Here is a 21,498-nt window from a genome sequence, read left to right on the forward strand (position 1 = left end):
AGACCCAACAACATTATATAGAATCCCTCCTCATGGTTACAGACCCAACAACATTTATATAGAATCCCCTCCTCATGGTTACAGACCCAACAACATTTATATAGAATCCCCCCTCATGGTTACAGACCCAACAACATTATATAGAATCCCCTCATGGTTACAGACCCAACAACATTATATAGAATCCCCTCATGGTTACAGACCCAACAACATTATATAGAATCCCCTCCTCATGGTTACAGACCCAACAACATTTATATAGAATCCCCTCATGGTTACAGACCCAACAACATTATATAGAATCCCATGGTTACAGACCCAACAACATTATATAGAATCCCCTCATGGTTACAGACCCAACAACATTATATAGAATCCCCTCATGGTTACAGACCCAACAACATTATATAGAATCCCCTCATGGTTACAGACCCAACAACATTTATATAGAATCCCCTCCTCATGGTTACAGACCCAACAACATTTATATAGAATCCCCTCCTCATGGTTACAGACCCAACAACATTTATATAGAATCCCCTCATGGTTACAGACCAAACAACATTTATATAGAATCCCCTCATGGTTACAGACCCAACAACATTATATAGAATCCCCTCCTCATGGTTACAGACCCAACAACATTTATATAGAATCCCCTCCTCATGGTTACAGACCAAACAACATTTATATAGAATCCCCTCATGGTTACAGACCCAACAACATTATATAGAATCCCCTCATGGTTACAGACCCAAACAACATTTATATAGAATCCCCTCATGGTTACAGACCCAACAACATTATATAGAATCCCCTCCTCATGGTTACAGACCCAAACAACATTTATATAGAATCCCCTCATGGTTACAGACCCAAACAACATTTATATAGAATCCCCTCATGGTTACAGACCCAACAACATTATATAGAATCCCCTCATGGTTACAGACCCAACAACATTATATAGAATCCCCCCTCATGGTTACAGACCCAACAACATTATATAGAATCCCCTCATGGTTACAGACCCAACAACATTATATAGAATCCCCTCATGGTTACAGACCAAACAACATTATATAGAATCCCTCATGGTTACAGACCAAACAACATTATATAGAATCCCCTCATGGTTACAGACCCAACAACATTATATAGAATCCCCTCATGGTTACAGACCCAACAACATTATATAGAATCCCTCATGGTTACAGACCAAACAACATTTATATAGAATCCCCTCCTCATGGTTACAGACCCAACAACATTTATATAGAATCCCTTCCTCATGGTTACAGACCAAACAACATTTATATAGAATCCCCTCATGGTTACAGACCCAACAACATTATATAGAATCCCCCCTCATGGTTACAGACCCAACAACATTTATATAGAATCCCCTCCTCATGGTTACAGACCCAACAACATTTATATAGAATCCCCCTCATGGTTACAGACCCAACAACATTTATATAGAAATGGTTACAGACCCCCTCCTCATGGTTACAGACACAACACCATTATATAGTATCCCTTCCTCATGGTTACAGACCAAACAACATTTATATAGTATCCCCTCATGGTTACAGACCCAACAACATTTATATAGAATCCCCTCCTCATGGTTACAGACCAAACAACATTTATATAGAATCCCCTCATGGTTACAGACCCAACAACATTATATAGAATCCCCTCATGGTTACAGACCCAACAACATTATATAGAATCCCCTCATGGTTACAGACCCAACAACATTTATATAGAATCCCCTCCTCATGGTTACAGACACAACACCATTATATAGTATCCCTTCCTCATGGTTACAGACCAAACAACATTTATATAGTATCCCCTCATGGTTACAGACCCAACAACATTTATATAGAATCCCCTCCTCATGGTTACAGACCAAACAACATTTATATAGAATCCCCTCATGGTTACAGACCCAACAATATTATATAGTATCCCCTCCTCATTGTTACAGACCCAACAACATTTATATAGAATCCCCTCATGGTTTTCGCGACGCGGATCCTGTGTTCTGCCTTCCTGTGTTCTGCCTTACAAACAGGACAACGGAGTGGATTCCATGCAGCGATCCAAAAAGACGACTCTGAAAAAGAGGGAAACGAGGCGGTCTTCTGGTCAGAATCCGGAGACGGGCACACCGTGCACCACTCCCTAGCATTCTTCTTGCCAATGTCCAGTCTCTTGACAACAAGGTTGATGAAATCCGAGCAAGGGTAGCATTCCAGAGGGACATCAGAGACTGTAACGTTCTTTGTTTCACGGAAACATGGCTCACTGGAACGACGCTATCCGAAGCGGTGCAGCCAGCGGGTTTCCCCATGCATCGCGCCGACAGAAACAAACATCTTTCTGGTAAGAAGAGGGGCGGGGGCGTATGCCTTATGACTAACGTGACATGGTGTGATGAAAGAAACATACAGGAACTCAAATCCTTCTGTTCACCTGATTTAGAATTCCTCACAATCAAATGTAGACCGCATTATCTACCAAGAGAATTCTCTTCAATTATAATCACAGCCGTATATATCCCCCCAAGCAGACACATCGATGGCTCTGAACGAACTTTATTTAACTCTCTGCAAACTGGAAACGATTTATCCGGAGGCTGCATTCATTGTAGCTGGGGATTTTAACAAGGCTAATCTGAAAACAAGACTCCCTAAATTTTATCAGCATATCGATTGCGCAACCAGGGGTGGAAAGACCTTGGATCATTGTTACTCTAACTTCCGCGACGCATATAAGGCCCTGCCCCGTCCCCTTTCGGAAAAGCTGACCACGACTCCATTTTGTTGATCCCTGCCTACAGACAGAAACTAAAACAAGAAGCTCCCACGCTGAGGTCTGTCCAACGCTGGTCCGACCAAGCTGACTCCACACTCCAAGACTGCTTCCATCACGTGGACTGGGAGATGTTTCGTATTGCGTCAGACAACAACATTGACGAATACGCTGATTCGGTGTGCGAGTTCATTAGAACGTGCGTTGAAGATGTCGTTCCCATAGCAACGATTAAAACATTCCCTAACCAGAAACTGTGGATTGATGGCAGCATTCGTGTGAAACTGAAAGCGCGAACCACTGCTTTTAATCAGGGCAAGGTGTCTGGTGACATGACTGAATACAAACAGTGCAGCTATTCCCTCCGCAAGGCTATTAAACAAGCTAAGCGTCAGTACAGAGACAACGTAGAATCTCAATTCAACGGCTCAGACACAAGAGGCATGTGGCAGGGTCTACAGTCAATCACGGACTACAGGAAGAAATTCAGCCCAGTCACGGACCAGGATGTCTTGCTCCCAGGCAGACTAAATAACTTTTTGCCCGCTTTGAGGACAATACAGTGCCACTGACACGGCCTGCAATGAAAACATGCGGTCTCTCCTTCACTGCAGCCGAGGTGAGTAAGACATTTAAACGTGTTAACCCTCGCAAGGCTGCAGGCCCAGACGGCATCCCCAGCCGCGCCCTCAGAGCATGTGCAGACCAGCTGGCCGGTGTGTTTACGGACATATTCAATCAATCCCTATACCAGTCTGCTGTTCCCACATGCTTCAAGAGGGCCACCATTGTTCCTGTTCCCAAGAAAGCTAAGGTAACTGAGCTAAATGACTACCGCCCGTAGCACTCACATCCGTCATCATGAAGTGCTTTGAGAGACTAGTCAAGGACCATATCACCTCCACCCTACCTGACACCCTAGACCCACTCCAATTTGCTTACCGCCCAAATAGGTCCACAGACGATGCAATCTCAACCACACTGCACACTGCCCTAACCCATCTGGACAAGAGGAATACCTATGTGAGAATGCTGTTCATCGACTACAGCTCGGCATTCAACACCATAGTACCCTCCAAGCTCGTCATCAAGCTCGAGACCCTGGGTCTCGACCCCGCCCTGTGCAACTGGGTACTGGACTTCCTGACGGGCCGCCCCCAGGTGGTGAGGGTAGGCAACAACATCTCCTCCCCGCTGATCCTCAACACTGGGGCCCCACAAGTGTGCGTTCTGAGCCCTCTCCTGTACTCCCTGTTCACCCACGACTGCGTGGCCACGCACGCCTCCAACTCAATCATCAAGTTTGCGGACGACACAACAGTGGTAGGCTTGATTACCAACAACGACGAGACGGCCTACAGGGAGGAGGTGAGGGCCCTCGGAGTGTGGTGTCAGGAAAATAACCTCACACTCAACGTCAACAAAACTAAGGAAATGATTGTGGACTTCAGGAAACAGCAGAGGGAACACCCCCCTATCCACATCGATGGAACAGTAGTGGAGAGGGTAGCAAGTTTTAAGTTCCTCGGCATACACATCACAGACAAACTGAATTGGTCCACTCACACAGACAGCATCGTGAAGAAGGCGCAGCAGCGCCTCTTCAACCTCAGGAGGCTGAAGAAATTCGGCTTGTCACCAAAAGCACTCACAAACTTCTACAGATGCACAATCAAGAGCATCCTGGCGGGCTGTATCACCGCCTGGTACGGCAACTGCTCCGCCCTCAACCGTAAGGCTCTCCAGAGGGTAGTGAGGTCTGCACAACGCATCACCGGGGGCAAACTACCTGCCCTCCAGGACACCTACACCACCCGATGTTACAGGAAGGCCATAAAGATCATCAAGGACATCAACCACCCGAGCCACTGCCCGTTCACCCCACTATCATCCAGAAGGCGAGGTCAGTACAGGTGCATCAAAGCTGGGACCGAGAGACTGAAAAACAGCTTCTATCTCAAGGCCATCAGACTGTTAAACAGCCACCACTAACATTGAGTGGCTGCTGCCAACACACTGACACTGACACTGACTCAACTCCAGCCACTTTAATAATGGGAATTGATGGGAAATGATGTAAATATATCACTAGCCACTTTAAACAATACTACCTTATATAATGTTTACATACCCTACATTATTCATCTCATATGCATACGTATATACTGTACTCTATATCATCGACTGCATCCTTATGTAATACATGTATCACTAGCCACTTTAACTATGCCACTTTGTTTACATACTCATCTCATATGTATATACTGTACTCGATATCAGCTACTGTATCTTGCCTATGCTGCTCTGTACCATCACTCATTCATATATCCTTATGTACATATTCTTTATCCCCTTACACTGTGTATAAGACAGTAGTTTTGGAATTGTTAGTTAGATTACTTGTTGGTTATTACTGCATTGTCGGAACTAGAAGCACAAGCATTTCGCTACACTCGCATTAACATCTGCTAACCATGTGTATGTGACAAATAAAATTTGATTTGATTTGGTTACAGACCCAACAACATTATATAGAATCCCCTCATGGTTACAGACCCAACAACATTTATATAGAATCCCCTCCTCATGGTTACAGACCCAACAATATTATATAGTATCCCCTCCTCATGGTTACAGACCCAACAACATTATATAGTATCCCTTCCTCATGGTTACAGACCCAACAATATTATATAGTATCCCCTCCTCATGGTTACAGACCCAACAACATTATATAGTATCCCTTCCTCATGGTTACAGACCCTACAACATTATATAGTATCCCCTCATGGTTACAGACCCAACAACATTTATATAGAATCCCCTCATGGTTACAGACCCTACAACATTATATAGTATCCCCTCCTCATGGTTATAGACCCAACAACATTATATAGTATCCCCTCATGGTTCCTAGAATCCCCTCATGGTTACAGATGGTTATGGTTACAGACCCAACAACATTATATAGACCCTACAACATTATATAGTATCCCCTCCTCATGGTTATAGACCCAACAACATTATATAGTATCCCCTCTTCATGGTTACAGACCCAACAACATTATATAGTATCCCTTCCTCGTGAATAAAAGCACATGAGCTAATCTTTGGACCGTTGTTGTGCTTACTTGAACAGGAAGGTGGCATGGCGGCCCTTCTTGTGTGCACATTTTGTCATCAAAGGTGCTTTTTTTAAAGTGAACTCTTTAAAAAAAAAAAAAAAGGTTGAATCATGATGTCCGTGATCTTCAGGTCGGAGCGCTAGAAAGAGGCCCGAGTTCCTGGTGTGGAATTCTGTTGTATGACCGTTCAAAATTTAATTTCCAAGTTGGAGCTAGTTTTTTTCCCCCAGAGTTCCCAGTTGTCTTAAACACGGAAGAAGTCATTCTGGATGGACAGCATGGCTAATGTATTCAACCCTTTCTGGCCCATGGTGTTGCGAGTGAATGTCTATCTTTTTAAGCTTGGAAAAGAGACCATTTCAGACAGATTATTTAAATCCTTAAACCCAGACTTGGACCACACACGCTCTCCACCAAATAGCAGGCAGGCGAAGCAAAATGGTGATTGCTATGCAACACTTGCAGTTAGCTATTGATTCCTTCCAAACCACTCATTGTTGAATTTGCGATTTCCGACTTGTTGTGTAATGTTTATGTCCAATGAGCAACGATACCTTTTTTTTAATCTATAATTTATCTTCATATTGCAAGGATGGAAAAGGATTTTCCAGTAGATTGTCGACGTGGTTCATGGCGATGACTGCTTGTCTAGTTTGCTAGCTAAGATTTTGAAGTAAGATGATCCAATCAAACGGTAGATATGTGATTTGATGTCATTTTATCTGTGGCCAATGACCTTGAGCCTTCTTAAATATGCCCTTCTAATGTAAATCTATGGCAGCACCCAAGGGGACTTAAATTGCCTAGCTTTCCCTGTAGATTCTGCTGTGACGTAGTGTTCCCATGAGTGACAGAACACTGAGCCAATCACGGCACAACTAAAGAAGATTACCAATGCCTACGCTCTGTATATTCCGCTAGCTGCCCCTCCACCACAGAAAGCACTGAGCTAGGCTGAAACGCCTGCATTTTGGAGCTGCCTTACTCAAGAAAGAGACCATGTTTTGTATGCGGCTTTATTAACTCAATATTATTTAAAAAAATGTTTTACATCGTTTGCTGATATGTGACATGAATTAATGCCAAAATAACATGCCCTAAATGACGAGTTGCCACTTAGTACCACTCTCCATATTTTCCAGCATAGTTATGGCTGCATTATGTTATGGGTATGCTTGTAATCATAAAGGACTTGGGAGTTTTTCAGGATAAAAAAGAAACGTAATGGAGCTAAGCACAGGCAAAATCCTAAAGGAAAACCTGGTTGTCTTCTTTCCACTAGACTCTGGGAGATTAATTCACCTTTCAGCATGACAATAACCTAAAACACAAGGCTAAATCTACACTGGAGTTGCTTCCCAAGAAGACAGGGAATGTTCTTGAAAGGCGAGTTAATGTTTTGACTTAACCATTTTCAGGTCATGCTATAGATTTATCTAGCATTGATCAACAACCAATTTGACAGAGCTTGAACAATTTTTAAAAATAATAATGGGCAAATGTTGCACAATCCAGGTGTGGAAAGCTCTTAGAGACTTACCCAGAATGACTCACAGCTGTAATTGCTGCCAAAAGTGCATCTACAAAGTTGGGTTGTAAATTAGATATGTCTGCATTTCATTTTCAATAAATTTGCTAACATTTCTTAAAACATGTTTTCACTTTGTCATTATGGGTTATTGCGTGTACAAGGGTGATCATTTATTTATTTTTTAATCAATTTTGAATTCCGGCTGTAACACAACAAAATGTGGAATAAGTTAACAGGTATGACTACTTTCTGAAGACACTGTATGTTCTGTTTTCTCAATATACCCACATTTATCAAATATATCCCCAGATCTCATACCATCCTCATTTAACCTTCATTCATTTCCCTAGTTACTCTCACATGAATCATGCACCGACACGTGTACAGACACACACACACACACACACACACATACATAGACACACACACACAGTACTGTAGATGGATGTGAGGAGTTTAGATGAAGGCAGTTGCCTGTCGGTAGTGTTGTCAGACCTCACTTCTCTTCTCTAGGTGATTGAAGACCAAGAGAAGACATCCAACCTTATCTCACCCTTTCACACTCGCTGTTGTTGCTCTCCATCTCTCTGTTCCCCATAGGGCGTCTCTCCTCTCTCGCTCTGTCTTTCTCTCACTCTTTCTTTTACTCGCTCACTTTGTGTGTGTCTCTCTCTCTGTCTCCCTTTCTCTCAGGTGTTCATTCTGTTTTTTCTCTTTTCATCTCCCCATTGGAACCCCTCTCTCAATCTCTCTCTCCTTCATCATAAGCTTCTGAACAGGGGTAAGAATTGGATAAAATGAGAGCTTTCTGCTCCTCTCTCTCCTTTGTCTCTGTCTGTGTGTGTGTGTGTGTTATGGTTGTTAAATGTGTGCTAAAAAGACCCAGGTGGCCAATGAGGAGAGTGAGAGGCGTCAAGGTTAATATGACCTTCCCCTGGAGAGGTGGAAAGGGGGAGAAAAGAAAGAGAGGGGTGAGAGTTAAAGAGAGAGATGGCGGTAAATTGTGTGATCTGTGTCCCCCATAAAGCTAAATAATCCATCTGTAAATATCTTGTTGCTGAAACCCTGTTAATAATGTTTAATAGTCAGTCGGCTAACAATATTGGACGAGAAATGTAAATTATGCTGATTGGTCCGTTCAAGTCTCCCGATGTAACGTCACAAACACCTAGTTTAGTAATAAAAAGGCTCTCCGTTGCCTTCCCATGACAACGGTGCATTTTCTAATGCTTGTAGAACAGCATTCTTACACCACAGTCTATGTCGGTAAATAGATTGGATGAAGTCATCCGATAAGACATGGTGGAGCGAGTCAGTAGGAGAGAACCTTGTCAGTGTAGATCTGTTGTTCCTCCCCAGCCATAACACCACGTACTGATAGTTCCCAACAGAGAAGCTGCAGGAGAGCCATGCCACACTCCACGCAGAGACATGCCTCATAAAATACACGCACAATACCTGTCACATCACATACTTTAAATCACAGTTCTGTGCTATGTGGTGGCTTTGTGTGTATGTGGGTTTGGGATGGGTGTTTTTTGTGATTTTGTTGTTTGAGGTTTTGTTTTTAGGCTTGTGTTTTTGTATAAATTAAATGTGTATTTTGGATAGAATTACGATCAGACACAGTACAGTTATTATATTTGTGTGTTCATATTTTTCTTATTCCAAGATCAAAAGATATACATCTCAGTCTTTGAAAGAGCCAGCTATTGTCACCGTTCCCTTGAGTAAGGACCACCCAAACTGCTCATTGGCTGCTCTCTGCTCCAGCTTCTCCAACTTAATGTGTGTTTGCGTGTACGTACACACACGCACGCACGCACGCACACACGTTCTAATGTGTAAAGCATCAAATCAAATTTATTTATATAGCCCTTCGTACATCAGCTGATATCTCAAAGTGCTGTACAGAAACCCAGCCTAAAACCCCAAACAGTAAGCAATGCAGGTGTAGAAGCACGGTGGCTAGGAAAAACTCCCTAGAAAGGCCAAAACCTAGGAAGAAACCTAGAGAGGAACCAGGCTATGTGGGGTGGCCAGTCCTCTTTTGGCTGTGCCAGGTGGAGATTATAACAGAACATGGCCAAGATGTTCAAATGTTCATAAATGACCAGCATGGTCGAATAATAATAAGGCAGAACAGTTGAAACTGGAGCAGCAGCACGGCCAGGTGGACTGGGGACAGCAAGGAGTCATCATGTCAGGTAGTCCTGGGGCATGGTCCTAGGGCTCAGGTCCTCCGAGAGAGAGAAAGAAAGAGAGAAGGAGAGAATTAGAGAACGCACACTTAGATTCACACAGGACACCGAATAGGACAGGAGAAGTACTCCAGATAACAAACTGAAAGCAAAAAGCATGATCTGTCTGGTACAAAATGACTGGTAGTTTAGGATTGCAGACAGTCGGTCTCAGACAGAGAGACAGATCTTTCATCAAGCAGCGATGAAACCGTGCGGTTTGGTAAAAGCAGAAGACTAATTTCTGTCTCGGTTGAACTAATAAAGTATTCTTCTTCTTCAGCTAGAGCCGTGATCTAGCCTTGTTCAGCTTTTTCTACGTCCCAAAAGCTACCCTATTCCGTTTATAGTACACTACTTTTGACCAGAGCCCTATCCAAGCAGTGCACTATAAAGGGAATAGGGTGCCATTTGGTTGGTAACCCTGAGTTTGGCCTAGCTACAGTATATCTCTTCTCAGGCTCATGGCGTAAACACAACATAATATAGTGAAATATTTATCCCCCCCAAAGCCTGTTGTTCCAATGCTCCTCTCATTAAACCTGGGTTAATTGTCTTTGTCTGTGGGAGAGGGAGGGGGCATGTTATACCTTACACCCCGGGAAGAGATGGAGAAAAAGAGAGGCAAGATGTGGGAGAGAGTTAGGGAAGAGAGGGAAAGGTAGGTAGAGAGAGAGACACACGCAGACACACACACACGCAGACACACACACACGCAGACACACACACACACGCAGACAGACCGACACACACAAAGGTAGAGGGTTAGGGAAGAGTGGGAGAGGTAGGTGGAGACAGGAGAGAAACAGACACACGGCCTTGCCAGGACAGAGAGTACATATGCATATAGAAATTGAGACAATGCCGTCCTTTACGAGAGAGAGAGAGAGAGGAGAGGGAGAGAAAGGGAGGAAGGGATGAGAGAGATGGAGGAGTTAAAGAATTAACTGCATCAATATTTCATTGGGTGGAGCCTTTGTTGAATAATGCAGCCGTTGTGTCAGACAGCGTTTCCCTCTCTCTCCGCTTGGTTCTGGGTGCTGACACACACACACACACACACACACACACACACACACTTGAGTGTACAAAACATTAAGGACATGCTCTTTCCATGACGACTGACCAGGTGATTTCAGGTAAAAGCTTATTGATGTCACCTGTTAAATCCACTTCAATCAGTGTAGATGAAGGGGAGGAGAAAGGTTAAATAAGGATTTTTAAGCCTTGAGACAATTGAGACATGGATTGTGTGTGTTCCATTCAGAGGGTGGATATTTAAGTGCCTTTAAACGGGTTATGGTAGTAGGTGCCAGACGCACCAGTTTGAGTCAAGAACTGCAACGCTGCTGGGTTTTTCACGCTCAACAGTTTCCCGTGTGTATCAAGAATGGTCCACCACCCAAAGGACATCCAGCCCACTTGACACAACTGTGGGAAGCATTGGAGTCAACATGGGCCAGCATCCCTGTGGAACGCTTTCAGCACCTTGTAGAGTCCATGTCCTGATGAATTGAGGCTGTTCTGAGGACAACATTGAGGGAGGTGGTGTTCACATTTGGTACATCAGTGTACAGTTGTAATATAGGCCTACAGTGTACTGGTATTCACCTAGTTCACCCACAGTTCTCTCACCTTTTATTTGATCATCTCTCTCCCTCCATCTCCTTTCCTGTGGCTACCTTGTCCCAGAGCCTGTAGGAGTTGAACAAGAGCAAGATTGTTCATCCACATATAAACACCTGCCTCTCCATCTCTCTCTTTCCCTATTTCTCTCTCTCTCTCCTCCCATCCAATTATCTCTCTCTCACTCACACACACTCTGTTGTGTTGTGACTGGGCCAGGCAGGCTGTGTTTCTATCATGTAAGTCTGAGTATTTCCCTGGGCAGCTTCAATAGACAGACCTGCTCAGCTGTGCAAAAGCTGGAAGCACCTGTCACAGCCAGTTCATTCCAGTGGACTGGGTTATGGTTGTTTCTACACATACTGACACACAAACATACTCTCCGTATACAAGCCTGCATATTAACATACTGACACACAAACATACTCTCCGTATACAAGCCTGCATATTAACATACTGACACACAAACATACTCTCCGTATACAAGCCTGCATATTAACATACTGACACACAAACATACTCTCAGTATACAAGCCTGCATATTAACATACTGACACACAAACATACTCTCAGTATACAAGCCTGCATATTCACATACTGACACACACACACACACACATACTCTCCGTATACAAGCCTGCATATTAACATACTGACACACACACATACGCTCAGTATACAAGCCTGCATATTAACATACTGACACACACAAACATACTCTCCGTATACAAGCCTGCATATTAACATACTGACACACACACATACTCTCAGTATACAAGCCTACATATTAACATACTGACACACACACACACATACTCTCAGTATACAAGCCTGCATATTAACATACTGACACACACACATACGCTCAGTGTACATGCCTGCACATTAACATACTGACACACACACACACACATACTCTCAGTATACAAGCCTGCATATTAACATACTGACACACACACACACACACATAACTCTCAGTATACAAGCCTGCATATTAACATACTGACACACACACACACACACATACTCTCCGTATACAAGCCTGCATATTAACATACTGACACACAAACATACTCTCAGTATACAAGCCTGCATATTAACATACTGACACACAAACATACTCTCAGTATACAAGCCTGCATATTAACATACTGACACACACACAGATGCGCTCAGTATACAAGCCTGCATATTAACATACTGACACACACACAGATGCGCTCAGTATACAAGCCTGCATATTAACATACTGACACACACACATACTCTCAGTATACAAGCCTGCATATTAACATACTGACACACAAACATACTCTCCGTATACAAGCCTGCATATTAACATACTGACACACAAACATACTCTCCGTATACAAGCCTGCATATTAACATACTGACACACACACATACTCTCAGTATACAAGCCTGCATATTAACATACTGACACACACACAGATGCGCTCAGTATACAAGCCTGCATATTAACATACTGACACACAAACATACTCTCCGTATACAAGCCTGCATATTAACATACTGACACACACACATACTCTCCAGTATACAAGCCTGCATATTAACATACTGACACACACACATACGCTCAGTATACAAGCCTGCATATTAACATACTGACACACACACATACTCTCAGTATACAAGCCTGCATATTAACATACTGACACACACACATACGCTCAGTGTACATGCCTGCACATTAACATACTGACACACACACATACTCTCAGTATACAAGCCTGCACATTAACATACTGACACACACACATACTCTCAGTATACAAGCCTGCATATTAACATACTGACACACACACACACACACATACATCTCAGTATACAAGCCTGCATATTAACATACTGACACACACACACACACATACTCTCAGTATTCAAGCCTGCATATTCACATACTGACACACACACACACTCTCAGAATTTAAGCCTGCATATTCACATACTGACACACACACACACATACTCTCAGTATTCAAGCCTGCATATTCACATACTGACAGTATACACGCCTGCATATTAACATACTGACACACGCAGGCTCTAGTGTACTGTATGCACTCTAGCATAAGCTAATACTCACTAGACACACACACAGTACATATACTAACACATTTAGTCAGTGTGTGTGTGTGTGTGTTAGACTGGTTGTTATTCTATATTAGTATATCCATGCAGATATCATCCTCATCATCATCATCATCAGTGTTAATTTTAGAAGATTTGGCAGGAGGTGGCAGCAAGCTGTGCTGTTGGATTGGAAAGTTTTCTAACTCATGAGATCTCAAGATGGCACACACACACACACACACCCAAGTACAAACACACGCACACAAACAAAAACAGCTTACAGTACACGTATGCGCGCACACACACACACACACACACACACACACACACACACCAGGACATTGCATCTTTCTGCTTCGCTAACACCATCATAAATCAATGGCAGCACAGTAATGGTGTTCATATCAGCAGCACCATCTGTTATATAGAGGACACACACACATTCCATCATGACTTATACTGCAGTATTCTCTTGGTGGTCATTAGACCGTTGTCAAATAAGGCTCCTCTTGTAGTGTGTGTCTGTGTGTACCTATAGTACAGGGACTATGTCCCTGTCATGTTTGTTCCCTCCCTTGCCCCTGTCTTCCCCTGCATCATGTACCCCACATGGACACACTGTCCCCAACACACAGAAAAATACTGCACCAAACATCTTAGATGTAAAATTGCATGACTAAGATCTCTTCGGCAAAACATTAATGACGGATTTCTTGGAATAATTCAGACTATTTTGAGGAAGTATATCCTGGCTACGGCATGTCAAAATGGACAAACAGTACTATTTCTGCATTTTCCTCCTTTTTCAAGCATAGGTCTTTCAAGGCAGTATGCGAGCACACTCGTTCGGTTCAGCTAGCCGTGTTCGGCTAGGCGTATTCGGCTAGGCATCAGCCGAACTGAAGCATGCTGACGCCTTTAGCAGGAACCACATTTTCTCTCCTCTCTCTCTCTTTTCTCTCTCTCTCTGGGGTTAGAGTTTGGAGGATGTGGAGTCCTCTCTTCTCCTCTGTGTCATTCTCGTTCTCTTTATTCGGTCGCTTCTAATCCCTTGCTGGTGGTCTTTTTATTCTCATCCCTTGCTGGTTGTCTGTCTTTATTCTCATCCCTTGCTGGTTGTCTGTCTTTATTCTCATCCCTTGCTGGTTGTCTGTCTTTATTCTCATCCCTTGCTGGTGGTCTGTCTTTATTCTCATCCCTTGCTGGTGGTCTGTCTTTATTCTCATCCCTTGCTGGTGGTCTGTCTTTATTCTCATCCCTTGCTGGTGGTCTGTCTTTATTCTCATCCCTTGCTGGTGGTCTGTCTTTATTCTCATCCCTTGCTGGTGGTCTGTCTTTATTCTCATCCCTTGCTGGTGGTCTGTCTTTATTCTCATCCCTTGCTGGTTGTCTTTCGATCAAAGGATATTTACAAGAGAGATTGATGAGTTTGAGAGATAAGGAGTTTTGTGCGCCCATGAGTGTGTGTGGGGGAGCTGTTTTTCTTTCCTCTGAGAATTAATCACACTTCCCTCCCTCTCTCTCCTCTCAGTATGTGGTACCACCTCCTCCATCACGGAAATCTGTCAAATAGGAATAGTACTTTATTTTTATATCCATCTGTTACTACAAAAACCTTCTTCTCTGTTGTCAACAGGCAGGCCACATGCACGCACACACACACACACACACACACACACACACACCACTCCAAGTGCAGCACTACCTAGAGTTATCTAGGGTTGAGAGCATTGCTGAAAGCAGTAACTATCTATATCCATGGGTCCATATCTGTGTTGCCCAGTCTGGGATTAGAATCAGCAGTCTTACAGCTACAGTACAGGGTTTATTTATTAACTCGCCTCACTGTCTATCTCTCCTCTCTCTCCAAATATTTATATGGAAATGGAGGGTGTGTGAAAGAAAGGAGGGGGGAGAGAATAAAATGAGAGATGAGATAGAGGGAGAGAGATCTTAGTGGTGTTAAATATTGAAGACCTTTGTCTTGTTGTGTTGCATGGTTATGTAACCTCTGTGTGTGAGTGAGTGAGTGACACACAGGGATCTGAAAGGGAATCGCCTACCGGACCTTCTCCTTCTCTCCTGCCCTCCATCTCTCCCTCTCTTCTCCACAGAAGCATACCTCATTAAGTCAAAACAGACATCCTGTTGTTCCTCCTATTTGTTTTAATGAGACCCTCCATTCCTGACTATTCTAGATCTTCATAGATCTAGAATAGTCAGCTTGAGGCCTTATGGAGCTCAGTCACACCACTTCACTGCAGCCTGCTCCATACGCTGCTCACACAGTGGTGTTGGTATTCCACAGACCGTGGCCGAAACCCCTGCAGAGGTTTGTAGTGTACAGACCGAGCCATTACACAGCATGGGCCTCATAGACTAGAGATAGGGGGGTACAGAGTGGCAGACAGTCAGACACACCACACACACAAATATTAATGAATGCTACAAACTCCTCAAACACACAAAAGGGGCCTCATTTGCAAGCTGTACTTGCAGGGGAATGGAAAATGAGACCCCTTTTGTGTGTTTGAGGAGTTTGTAGGATTCATTAATATTTCTGTGTCTGTGGTGAGTTTGTGCGTGCGTACATGTGTCTGCGTGTGAGAATGTATGTGTGTACTTGAGCACGATGGTACAAGGATACTACTACTAATTCTGCAACAATTGACGCTGCATACACTCTCTCGGAGACAGACTTGTCCTGGTTTTTCCTCAGACCCACAATAACAGCTGGGTCTTACAGTCTGACTTGTCCTGGTTTTTCCTCAGACTCACAATAACAGCTGGGTCTTAAAGTCAGACTTGTCCTGGTTTTTCCTCAGACCCACAATAACAGCTGGGTCTTACAGTCTGTCTTGTCCTGGTTTTTTTCCAGACCCACAATAACAGCTGGGTATTGTTCTGTCTTGTCCTGGTTTTTCCTCAGACCCACAATAACAGCTGGGTCTTAAAGTCAGACTTGTGCTGTTTTTTCCTCAGACCCAATATAACAGCTAGGTCTTAAAGTCAGACTTGTCCTGGTTTTTCCTCAGACCCACAATAACAGCTGGGTCTTAGTCTGTCTTGTCCTGGTTTTTTTCCAGACCCACAATAACAGCTGGGTATTGTTCTGTCTTGTCCTGGCTGGGTTTTCCTCAGACCCACAATAACAGCTGGGTCTTACAGTCTGACTTGTCCTGGTTTTTCCTCAGACCCACTAACAGCTGGGTCTTACAGTCTGTCTTGTCCTGGGTCTTTTTTTTCAGACCCACAATAACAGCTGGGTATTGTTCTGTCTTGTCCTGGTTTTCCTCAGACCCACAATAACAGCTGGGTATTATTCTGTCTTGTCCTGGTTTTCCTCAGACCCACAATAACAGCTGGGTCTTAAAGCCAGACTTGTCCTGGTTTTTCCTCAGACCCACAATAACAGCTGGGTCTTAGAAGCTGCTAGGTTTCTCCCTTCCACTAATGGAATTGAGGAAGTGGAAATATGTTCTGCAGGGAGATAAGTGGTGTGATGCTGTCTGTTTTCATTGGCTTGATAAAAGAGCGAATATGAATATTATTCTGGGATATGTGGAAGATTGGCATGTCTTCGTTTGAGACACCTGCACGCACACTTGATATGATTGACTTGGTGCCTTTTTGATAGTGGATTCCTGAGAGGTGGAACTTCAATGAAAAAATTACAGCTTAGCAGGTCGCATTAAACAGAATTGGTTAGCAAAACTGTGTGTGTGGCTGACAAGACCAAACTGCATCACTGATCTATTTATTAGAAGGGCTCTTACAGGGTACTGTACATCAGTGGTAGGAGCTTAGAGAGACACTTAAACTGATAACTCACTCTCTCTGTCTGTCTCTCTCACCCTCTCTCATTCTCTCTCCCTCTTGCCCCTGCTCTCTCTCTCGCTCTCCCTCATAGTGGTGGAACGTGGAGAAAGGAGAGGCCCTCCAGACCTTCTACCCGACAGGAGCCAATCTGAAAAGGATCCACGTGTCACCTGACTTCTCCACCTTCGTCACCATCGACAATATCGGAATCCTCTACATCCTGAAGAAGGTGGAATGAGGAAGCATAGCTCATTAGTCTAAAGTGGTGTCCTTATAGCTCATTAGTCTAAAGGGGGCGTAGCTCAATAATGGAAATAGCTCTCATCTCCTCTCCTTGCATTGATCTGAAAGAGCCAGACAGGTGAGAGCCAATGTCTGTTAGTCATCTGTCATGTTGCTTTAGCCTGCGTTCTCAGATCAGAGTAGGTGAAGAACAGGAGATCTGCTAAAGGACAATCATTTCTCCTGCTCTGCCTTCTGCATGCCACAACAGTCAAACAGTCACAACAAACTACATAATTTCTCCTGCTCTGCCTTCTGCATGCCATAACAGTCACAGTCACAACAAACTACATCATTTCTCCTGCTCTGCCTTCTGCATGCCATAACAGTCAAACAGTCACAACAAACTACATCATTTCTCCTGCTCTGCCTTCTGCATGCCACAACAGTCAAACAGTCACAACAAACTACATCATTTCTCCTGCTCTGCCTTCTGCATGCCATAACAGTCAACAGTCACAACAAACTACATCATTTCTCCTGCTCTGCCTTCTGCATGCCATAACAACAGTCAACAGTCACAACAAACTACATCATTTCTCCTGCTCTGCCTTCTGCATGCCACAACAGTCACAGTCACAACAAACTACATCATTTCTCCTGCTCTGCCTTCTGCATGCCATAACAGTCACAGTCACAACAAACTACATCATTTCTCCTGCTCTGCCTTCTGCATGCCATAAACAGTCAAACTACATCATTTCTCCTGCTCTGCCTTCTGCATGCCACAACAGTCAAACAGTCACAACAAACTACATCATTTCTCCTGCTCTGCCTTCTGCATGCCACAACAGTCAAACAGTCACAACAAACTACATCATTTCTCCTGCTCTGCCTTCTGCATGCATAACAACAGTCAAACTACATCACAGTCACAACAAACTACATCATTTCTCCTGCTCTGCCTTCTGCATGCCATCAACAGTCAAACAGTCACAACAAACTACATCATTTCTCCTGCTCTGCCTTCTGCATGCCATAACAGTCACAGTCACAACAAACTACATCATTTCTCCTGCTCTGCCTTCTGCATGCCATAACAGTCACAGTCACAACAAACTACATCATTTCTCCTGCTCTGCCTTCTGCATGCCACAACAGTCAAACAGTCACAACAAACTACATCATTTCTCCTGCTCTGCCTTCTGCATGCCATAACAGTCACAGTCACAACAAACTACATCATTTCTCCTGCTCTGCCTTCTGCATGCCATAACAGTCACAGTCACAACAAACTACATCATTTCTCCTGCTCTGCCTTCTGCATGCCACAACAGTCAAACAATCGCAACAAAATTGATATCCTGACAAAATGAACTATTCTGCTTTTCTTATTGTATCAGGGGACCATAGACAAAAAGCATTTGATTCTTACTGCACTGGGGTAAATTGCATGCAATGGACAGATTTTTCTATGCTCTTTTTAACTAGGACAATCTATGCTATAATGAAATGCACCAGCATTATCTGTTGTTATTCTACAGTGATGTTGTCAAACACAGTGAATTGGTTTTGTATTTCTAAGTGCCGAATGAGTCTTTTGCTTTGCTGATGTCGTGGCACTCTGCAAATGGTCATGATTGTGTTCTGTCGTCTTAAACAAAATAAATGTATTTTTCCCTGTGAAGTTTGGGCGGCAGGGACCCAGCGATTTAAGAGCGTTATGCCAGTAACCTAAAGGTTGCTGGTTCGAATCTCTGAGCCGACTGGGTGAAACATCTCTTATGCCCTTCAGCAACACACTTAACCCTAATTTGCTCTTGTAAGTCGCTCTGGATAAGAGCGTCTGTTGACTAAAATGTAGCGGTCTAAACCTGTGTATTTGGACTAACTAAAGCCTTAAAGGTGGAGTCCGCAGTATGGGGAAGCCTACCCACTACTGTTGTGTTTGTTGTCCGGGCTGAGGAGCGTCACACAGCATGGTAAAACTAATAGCAGTATCACACATGCACTGATGTCTGAGGGGGAGAACTGTTGGTCGTTTCCAGTAACTTCTTTGTTGTTGTAATATCACAACTGGACTCTTTCACCACTAATGATTCCAGCTTTAATGTTTTTAAGGGGACATATACTAAGGAAAATGTGGGAAAGCAAAGGAAAGGTCCAAATGATAGGGATCTTTGCATCAACCAGCTCAGTCTCACGTCAGATTTAGACGTTCATCCATGCCTCTCAAACGTCCATTTTGAAAGTGTTTAAGGTTAAGTCCAGGCATTAACTCCATAGTCTTAAGTTTAGCTATTAACTGAATTGTTAAGGTAAGGGATAAGGTTTGGGTTAGGCTTAACTTTCTATTGCTGTATTCGAACTTGCAACCTTTGGAATCAGAGGGAGATGCTTCCCCCCATCCGCCATCCCTGTCCACAACGCCCTAGCAAATCCAAAACTTTATTGAAGGTAACAGCGCTCACTGTTGCCCCCCTAGTGGCCGGTTTCCACGTCATCTCCCAACATCTTCAGACTTGGATGGACGTGGAATACTGACTTGAATAACAGGTGACCTGGCTGGTTTGCAATGTTGTCAACAAATCACGTTACTGCCATGAATGCATAAAAAATGTGTATTGGTTCAGCCCATTTTCTAGAGCAAATGAGTCATTCAAACCTTGACCAAAGGCATTTGTCAGAATAGCATCTGTCGACTATGTTTACTATCAAGTTCAAAACTGTTTAGGACATTTTCTACACTAATTATATCGATAGAGCCTGTTTTTTTTGTACAAGTCCTTTTTTATTGTATATATCTTGCTTTCATACATTTAGTTTTCTTATTACTACTGATCCACACTCTAGTGAGCTTTGTAAAAAGGCACTATAATTTTTCTCTTGTGGTCTGTATCAAGAAGACGGCCTTGTTCCAATACTTTGACAATGCATCCTTCCTTCCTTGCTTCCTTCCTTCCATCATTGCTTGACTTCATCTCTGATCTGACTCTATTGAATAGCTGACCGATTGCTTCCACTTCATGATTGACAATCCAGAGTCATTTCAAATCTGTGATTATTGAAGGGAAGGATGTGTTTTCATAGTATTCAATCTGGGCCTTGTTTTTGATGTCAGAACATGTGCTCTTACCTATTGGTGCTTTAAACTCAGTGTGCAAGTAAATCATCAGAGGAGGTCTCTCCCTGTCAATCAAATCTGTGAAGTCTTGAGGTGATCTCAGGACATGAATACTGTTATGGTAAAGTGCTTGTGTATGGTGTGTAATTTATAATACCTTAGAGAATAAAACATTCTATGACAGCAGGTGGCTTACTTCTCTTAATTTGTCATTAAATCATTTGATGTTCACTGTCCAGAGCAGTGGGTAGTATTTGATCTACACTGAACAAAAAAACGCAACATGTAAATTGTTGGTTGCATGTTTCATGAGCTGAAATAAAACACTCCTGAAATTTTCCATACGCACAAACAAATTTGCTTAGATCCTTTTTAGTGAGCATTTATCCTTTGCCGAGACGATCCATCCACCTGACAGCTGTGGCATATCAAGAAGCTGATTAAACAGCATAATCATTACGTATAAGGCAATTCTAAAACGGGCAGTTTTGTCACACAACACAATGCCACAGATGTCTCTTGTTTTGAGGGAGTGTGTAATTGGCGTACTGACTACAGGAATGTCCACCATAGCTGTTGCCAGAGAATTGGATGTTAATTTCTCTACCATAAGCCGCCTCCAACGTTGTTTTAGTGAATTTGAAAGTATGTCCATCTGGCCTCACAACCCGCAGACCACGTGGGATGAAACTGTGGGATTGCACAATTGAATAATTTCTGCACAAACAGGCAGAAACCGTTATTCGAAAGCTCATCGTCCTCACCAGGGTCTTGACCTGACTGAAGTTCGGTGTCGTAACTGACTTCAGTGGGCAAAGGCTCACCTTCGATGGCCACTGGCACGCTGGAGAAGTGAGCTCTTCACGGATGAATCCCAGTTTCCACTGTACC

The 21,498-nt window shown here is 43.3% G+C and overlaps 1 protein-coding gene across 2 annotated transcripts in view; it reads left to right on the forward strand.

The window, feature by feature from the left end:
* Positions 1-17,776, forward strand: part of apaf1 (apoptotic peptidase activating factor 1) — an 83,986-nt gene extending 66,210 nt beyond the window's left edge. For both annotated transcript variants that reach the window (XM_042317436.1, XM_042317437.1), the window contains exon 27: positions 17,353-17,776. In XM_042317436.1, the coding sequence (XP_042173370.1) occupies positions 17,353-17,499 (147 nt within the window). In that variant the 3' untranslated portion in view covers positions 17,500-17,776. The remainder of the gene's footprint in view (positions 1-17,352) is intronic.
* The last annotated feature ends 3,722 nt before the right edge of the window (positions 17,777-21,498 follow it).

The sequence above is a fragment of the Oncorhynchus tshawytscha genome, unplaced genomic scaffold (assembly GCF_018296145.1).
Source record: "Oncorhynchus tshawytscha isolate Ot180627B unplaced genomic scaffold, Otsh_v2.0 Un_contig_135_pilon_pilon, whole genome shotgun sequence".
NCBI lineage: Eukaryota > Metazoa > Chordata > Actinopteri > Salmoniformes > Salmonidae > Oncorhynchus > Oncorhynchus tshawytscha.